The sequence below is a fragment of the Colobus angolensis genome, unplaced genomic scaffold, assembly GCF_000951035.1.
Source record: "Colobus angolensis palliatus isolate OR3802 unplaced genomic scaffold, Cang.pa_1.0 Scaffold124, whole genome shotgun sequence".
NCBI lineage: Eukaryota > Metazoa > Chordata > Mammalia > Primates > Cercopithecidae > Colobus > Colobus angolensis.
In genome coordinates, this window is record NW_012113586.1 from 5,474,403 (window position 1) to 5,481,649 (window position 7,247).

The 7,247-nt window shown below is 35.7% G+C and overlaps 1 protein-coding gene across 1 annotated transcript; it reads right to left on the reverse strand.

Annotated features, from left to right (window-relative positions):
- Nucleotides 1–906: 906 nt before the first annotated feature.
- Nucleotides 907–5,355, reverse strand: TSHB (thyroid stimulating hormone, beta). Its single transcript, XM_011933097.1, has 3 exons — nucleotides 5,325–5,355; nucleotides 1,691–1,853; nucleotides 907–1,243 (listed from the first exon to the last, which is right to left on the reverse strand). The coding sequence occupies exons 2-3, from the start codon at nucleotides 1,850–1,852 to the stop codon at nucleotides 989–991; spliced, it is 417 nt and encodes a 138-aa protein (XP_011788487.1). The 5' UTR covers nucleotide 1,853; nucleotides 5,325–5,355; the 3' UTR covers nucleotides 907–988.
- Nucleotides 5,356–7,247: the final 1,892 nt, after the last annotated feature.

Here is a 7,247-nt window from a genome sequence, read left to right on the forward strand (position 1 = left end):
CGAAGGATTTAGACTCACATGTAAAGTGATCGTGGCCTCTTTTCGAGGCTTTGTAAACTGACTTTTTGGGGTATAACTTTTATAGGTCAGTTGGTGCACCAGAGTAATTAATTAATGAAAATAGGCCAGGCGCGGTGGCTCAGGCCTGTAATCCCAGCACTTTGGGAGGCCAAGGCAGGTGGATCACGAGGTCAGGAGATCGAGACCATCCTGGCCAACATGGTGAAACCCCGTCTCTACTAAAAATACAAAAAACATTAGCCAAGCATGGTGGTGGGCACCTGTAGTCCCAGCTACTCGGGAGGCTGAGGCAGGAGAATGGCGTGAATCCAGGAGGCGGAGCTTGCAGTGAGCCGAGATCGCACCACTGCACTCCAGCCTGGGCAATAGAGCAAGATTCCATCTCCCCCACTCCCAAAAAAAAAAAAAAGAAAGAAAGAAGAGAAAATAGTTCCTAGACTTTTCTGAGTTTGGGTGGAGTTTTATCCAGTGCATTTGAATGACCAGGAATAAAGCACTACATTGTAGATTCCACATGCTCCTTACTCCCCACCTCCATGCCAGCCCTGCTTCTAGCCTTTTGAAGTAGATGTCTCCAGCATTCTGACACCATGTGTTCCTTCAGCTTTTGATCACATTACTCTTCATAACTCTGTAGTCATCCCACATTCACTTTCTACATCACAGAAACCTCCTGGCCCTCTGTTAGGAGAGACTGCTCAAGGCGAGTTTTTTGGCATTTCATATCCCTGTTCTCCATTTTACCTCCACTCTGGTCTTTCACCTGAAAACCATCCTTCGACTGAGCCCAAAAGGCCCCATTCATTCAACTTTTCTTCTAAAACCACTTAAGCTCTCTAACACCTGTGTAGGTATGGGTATGGATTAAATAATTCTCAAAATGAACATAAGATATTGTGAAACATAATATTTTTGTTAGCTTTATTTCAGGCAAGCACATTTAACCAAATTGCAAATTATATCACTATTAGACAGAAAATCCTACCAGATAAGACTTCTGAGGTTTGGTACAGTAGTTTGTCTTGATGGCCTCATGTATACAGTCACTATAGTCAGTATTGCACTTGCCACACTTACAGCTTAAAGCAACAGGATAGGAAAAATAGGGAGCAACATGGAGTGGGCATCCTGGTATTTCTACAGTCCTGTAGATGAAGTCTCTATATGTGCAAACATCCTGGGACAGAGCATTTTTGGGAAGAAACAGTTTGCCATTGATATCCTGTGGAAAGAACAGAAAAGAGAACATAATGTGACAGGACTTTAGGAAACATATAGAAATAGAAACATAAAAATAAATTCACTTATATTCCTTCATCACAAATACAACTGGGAAAGAATTCTTTAGCCCCATTCTCCAATACCAACTTAACCACGCTGAATTCTACAGAGACAAAAGTGACACCCTCCTCTCTTTTATCATTGATCATGGGAACAAGATAAGGTTTAAGTAAATCTGGGACATAAAACTGTTATAAAATTATCTGCATCCATTGTACTGAGTAGATTCACATAATATTGTAACCTGTGTACTCTGCTTCTAAGGAGTCAATAACCATTAGATTTGGGAAACGAGGTTGTGATTTATTTCATTTCCTTTATATATAGGAACGGACTTCTTAAAGGCTTATATAATTTACAGCCAAAAGAAGTAACATGAACTACATACCCGTGTCATACAATATCCAGCACAGATGGTGGTGTTGATAGTTAGGCAATAAGCACACTCTCTCCTTTCGATGTGCATTGTATACTCAGTTGGAATACAAAAAGACATCGCTTGCCCACATGCAAGGCCAAAAAGCATGGACATCAGAAAGACAGCAGTCATGCTAAATCAAAGACAAAATTAAAGAACCTATTGGTTAAAATCAGAAAGGGCAAATAAGCCAAGAAAAAGTATAACCAAACCTCAATACCATCCCAATGCATATAATCATGCTTATAATTCTACCGTTTGGTCAAGGAAGATGCCAGAAACATAAAGTCCAAAAAAGGTCAACTAAAATTACCACTGGTGTTAAGGGGCTAACTCAGAAATCTAGGAACCCCCTGATCCCACTTCCAAACCCTTAGGCTATCCCTTTAAGGTTGAAATATGTACAGTTGGAACAAATAAAAGATTATTTTACACAGAAGAGGTATGTAATTTGTTTTCAAAAAGATTAACAGGCAAAAAAAAAAAAAAAAAACATTGACACGATTAGAAGAATACAATCAAGGATGACAGCTCCATTATGGGTTAGCCAGGAATATTAAATAATTTTTGGATGCATGGAAGAAAATAGAGGATCCACAGTGCCTCAGGCAGAAACAGAACATGCATCTCAATAGAGTTTGCATGATGAAGAACTTGTTCAATATCAATTGGATATCATTATCAATATGTATTGATTGGATATAGTTATATTTATATGATATATTGGATATATATCATATATTGATATCATTATACCTCTGGATAATGTTATGACATAATTATTTTAGTTCCACTACTGAGGAAGGGTAATTAAATTTCAGACTTTTGGATGTAAGTTGATCACCTTGAAGATTTAAGAAGTTTTTTTTTAATCTTACAAATATTGTACAACTAGCTAGATGTGTTTGGATTGTTTTCATTCTCAAGTATCATTGTCAGTAAAGAAAATATATACCTTAATGGAGTATTATTGTTGTCTATGAACATAAACTTGTTTGCTTGTTCTATTAAATAAATTATAATTTACAAAATATTTTGTCCAATAATCAGAAGTACCAAGATTTCCCCAAATCTGTCAGTTATACCTCAACAGCATCTTTAAGCTATATACACTAAAACCTATGTTAACTGAAACCTCATAGGTTCAGCCTCAGTTAACCAGGATTTTTTTTTCAAGCAACTTATGAGAAACCATGAAAACCACATTACGCAGGTTACCAGGGATTTATTTTAAATTTCAGATTCCAGAGATTAGTGGTCATTTCAATCAACCTTCTATTTGTAGAATGAGAATTGCAAATTAGATAAACATATATTGAGCGTCGGAACCAGGCACTGACAGACACAAATGGAAAAGATACGGTCCTTTACCTAAAGGGGTGACTGTCCAGTGGAGGAGCTAATATGAACACAAATAATAAAAATACAGATTGCTCTAGGACTCTGAAAGAGTCCAGATTATGACTTTAAGACCTACAATTATCAAAGATTTATGTTTACTATACTTCTTATTACACAAGAAAGTAACCAATTTTAGGAAGACTTAACTTTTAAAGGTTAAATAACAGGGGTTTTTCTCACAAACTCTTTTAAATGAAATGTTGCATATTCAAACATTCTATGGAGGGTTTTTTTTGGTATTTGAGTTAAGGAGCAAAAAACATACAAACTCCTTACTCATGGAACCTGGCTTTCTCAAGCGCTTCTCAAATGTCAGCTCCCTCTATGGTACAGAGTTGGTTCCAGTATTTTAGAGATACGGACCTTGAGGATCCTCTGTAGGATCTTAACATTACTAACTGCTAAATTACGTAAAATGCTTACCCATCATGGTCGTTATAGTTCTTTCTTGTTTAGACAGCCAGCTACTGAGTTTTTTGTATAGGAAACAATTAACTTCACATAATTTAACTTTTAGCTCTATGATTCTGTATAAAATCGATGTGGTGACCTGGTGATGAAAATATTGGTCTAAAAAATTAAGAAACAGAATTCTTCCATAAATCTATGAGAACTTTACTAAAATGTATAATCTGTTTGGGTGTTATTTCCCCATCTGCAAAATAGAAAGTGACAAGTACACCCGACCCTTTTTAAAATGTATGATGAAAATTTGTTTTGGTTTTCCTGTTATTGTCATACTTACTATGGATACTCTATATTTTTTTAAGTTTCTCCTATAAATGTAGAACTCTAAAGTAACAAAAGTAGAAAATGAAAGTGCTGAATTACCAGCCACAGTAGCTGTACAACTTTGTGGGCATAAAGAAAGCAAGAACTGTGCTTTCTCCTTTACTTCTTTATTGCAAATAGTAAAACTTCACCCACAGAATCTTTCTGGGCCTCAACTTTCTCATCTATAAAAGGAAGGCTTAGAACCGGAAGATGATCGTGAAAATCTTCGCAGCACAAATAATCTGTAATTCTATATGATAAATTAGTGTCAGATCTGATTGACTGATTGATTAAGAGTTAGTGATCTAAATTCTACTTCAGGATTTAATTGCGGTTGTGTGCAACTGAGTAATTTAATGTCTTTGTGCCTTCATTTTCCATATGTCCCTTCCTAAAGTCATAAAAAGAATAAAACAATACACGTGGAACACTTGGCACTCTATATAAGAAGGATCATATAGCTATATAACACTGTACAAATCAGCGTTAGTTAATCCCTTCCTCTGTGATACGCCACAATTTCTTCTTCATCGTCATCTGGGTTCTCATCTTTGCCACTTAATCATCTGAAATCATCATAAATAATTTGTTGGGTACCTAAACATAGAAGGCATGGTTTCAGGCAGGGCCTAAATAATGAGATGCCTTCTTCAGATGCATGACCATATATGTCCCTACTTTCAACATATTTTCTTATTCCAAGATATGTTCTTTCCTTTGCCCCTTTCCTCTCTTTTTTCCTCTTATTTTTGCTCCCAATGCTTCATTCTTAATAAACACTTTCCTCTCTGTTCTGCCAATTTCCTTCATTAATTTTTACTCTCCAAATCCCTTACTATGAAAAGAACTAATTGCCCATCCTATGAATAATCCTGGAACTTCACTAAAGCGGTATATTTTTCTAGAAAGCAAAATGTGCTATACAGCAGGTGTGTGTGTGCTGTACACTATCAATGGCGGTTTAACTGTTAAATAACTAAAAAGAACTTATAATACAGAGCACATTACCCCTGCAGGTACTCAAAAATGAATTTGCTCTAACATTTCCAGAAGCATATTTTAATAAAAGATGACCATTAGTACAGGAATTGAGAGGATTTAATACACAGATCATTAAATTGACAACAATATTTAAATCAAAATGAAAACAGAAGAAAGCCATGAATATCAAATATCCTTCATTAGTGAACTAACCAGTTGCTTCTCTTTCTTTAAGTCAATGAATTTTTTCCTTATGCTTATGTATGTAGTTCAATCACCTTCATCTACTACTAAACAATTTGGAGCAATAATTTAAAATATTAGAGCTTATTGAAGCAAATTATCTTTCAGCATTTTCCACTTTCTAAAAAATGGTAAAGTGGTGAAAATGAAAAAAATAGCTTAAGAACATTTCATTTCACAGAGCCTTCTTACTATAGACACCTACCTTGCTTTGCATTGGTGAGCAGATGCTGTGATGACCCAAACTAAAAGCTCTTGGTTCATTTTATACCCTTCAGGATAATCCCCTCTGATCTTCTTGGTTATATAATTGCATTTGACTTACTGCTTTTTTATCTGAAAAGCATCTATTGAAAATTCATACTGAACTCCAAATAAAATGTATTTAGACAAACAAGCTCACAATATCTTTCCCTGGAAGCTGACATTATTGAAGCATGCATTTTCCTCTCTCCTGTTTCAAAATAAATTACCTTTTAAATATATTCTTTATTAATATTCATTAATATTAATAAAAGATAGATACAGAATGGGAAAAGCCAAATTCAAAAAACACTAACATCATCTAAGTAAGTCTTGGGAATAAAAATTTATTTAGGGCTTGAGTGCTTCAAGTTTTACCTGAATGTTCATGTAAAGATATATAAAATTATTCCTCATCTAAAAATTTTGTTTAGAACAAAATGTGTAGTTCAAAATCTTTTGGGGGGGATTTTAAGATATTAAGTAAAATTTACATGTGTGAAAGAATGACTGTCTGAGGAACATGGCCACATCTGACAGGATGTCAAGCTGACCTGAGATGAAATTTTGGCCCTGCCATTTACTTGCTATATGACATTGGCATGCTTGACTGCTTTAGTTTCTATGAAAAGGTAATATCACTTCTCTAACGATTTTTGGTGTTGAGCATTTTTTCATATGCTTGTTGGCCACGTATATATCTTCTTTTGAAAAGTGTCTGTTTATGTCTTTTGCCCACTTTTTAACAGTGTTCTTCAGTTTTTGCTTATAAATTTGTTTAAGCTTCTTATGGATTCTGGGTATTAGACCTTTGTCAGATGCATAGTTTGCAAATATTTTCTCCCATTCTGTAGGTTGTGTGTTTATTCTGTTGATAGTTTCTTTCGCTGTTATACCAGGTAACAAAAGTACACGATCCTAGAGAGATGGGAAGCAGACAGGGAGAAACAGACTGGAGAAAGTTTCTGGGTCATAATGCAGAAGCTCTTTAGTTAAAGGTCCCATTTATCAATTTTTGTTTTTGTTGAAGTTGCATTTGTCGTCTTTGTCATGAAATCTTTGCCTGGTCCTATATCCGGAATGATATTTCTGAGGTTATCCTCCAGAGTTTTTACAGTTTTAGGGTTTACATTTAAGGCTTTAATCCATGTTGAGGTGATTTTTCTATACAGTGTAGGGAAGGGATCCAGTTTCAATCTTCCGCATTTTGCTAGCCAGTTATCTCTGCACCATTTATTGAATAGGGAATCCTTTCCCCATTGCTTGTTTTTGTCAGTTTAATTGAGCAAATGATTGTTGAATCAGGCAGCCCTCAGAATCAGAAGAGATTCACAGAACTCTGCTCCTCAATGTGGGCAGACAGCACTTATGAACAGAAAGTAGAAAGGAGATACAGAAACAGCTTTATTTCATTATAGATCAGCACTTGCCTTACTTGGACAAAGTCTGATCAGCTGGCTGCCTATAATTGATTGAAGCTCAGCTGCTGTGATGAGCTGAAACTCAGCTGTTTGTTACCAAAGTACACGCCTAAGTTAGGCTTGCAGTTAGTTTACATACTAAGTTAGGTTGCAGTTCATTATGTAGGAACTCACAACACAGAGGTATCCTCAGGCCATATTTCGTTTAACAGATATACACTGAGAAATGGCCATGCCAGGGGCTCCAAAGTCTTGGGAATATGAGCTACTATGTAATAAGATAATTTTGAAAACAGGGAAATGGAAATGAGGGTGCTAATCTAATTTCAGACAAGACGCTAACACAAGAGTATGATAAATGGAAGAATATTAGATATGTGTTTCTAATGGAATGAGTGCCTCCTTTGTATAAAGCATTGATTCAGGAACTCATTTTCTAGTGGATTTGTATACCTATCCCTGGG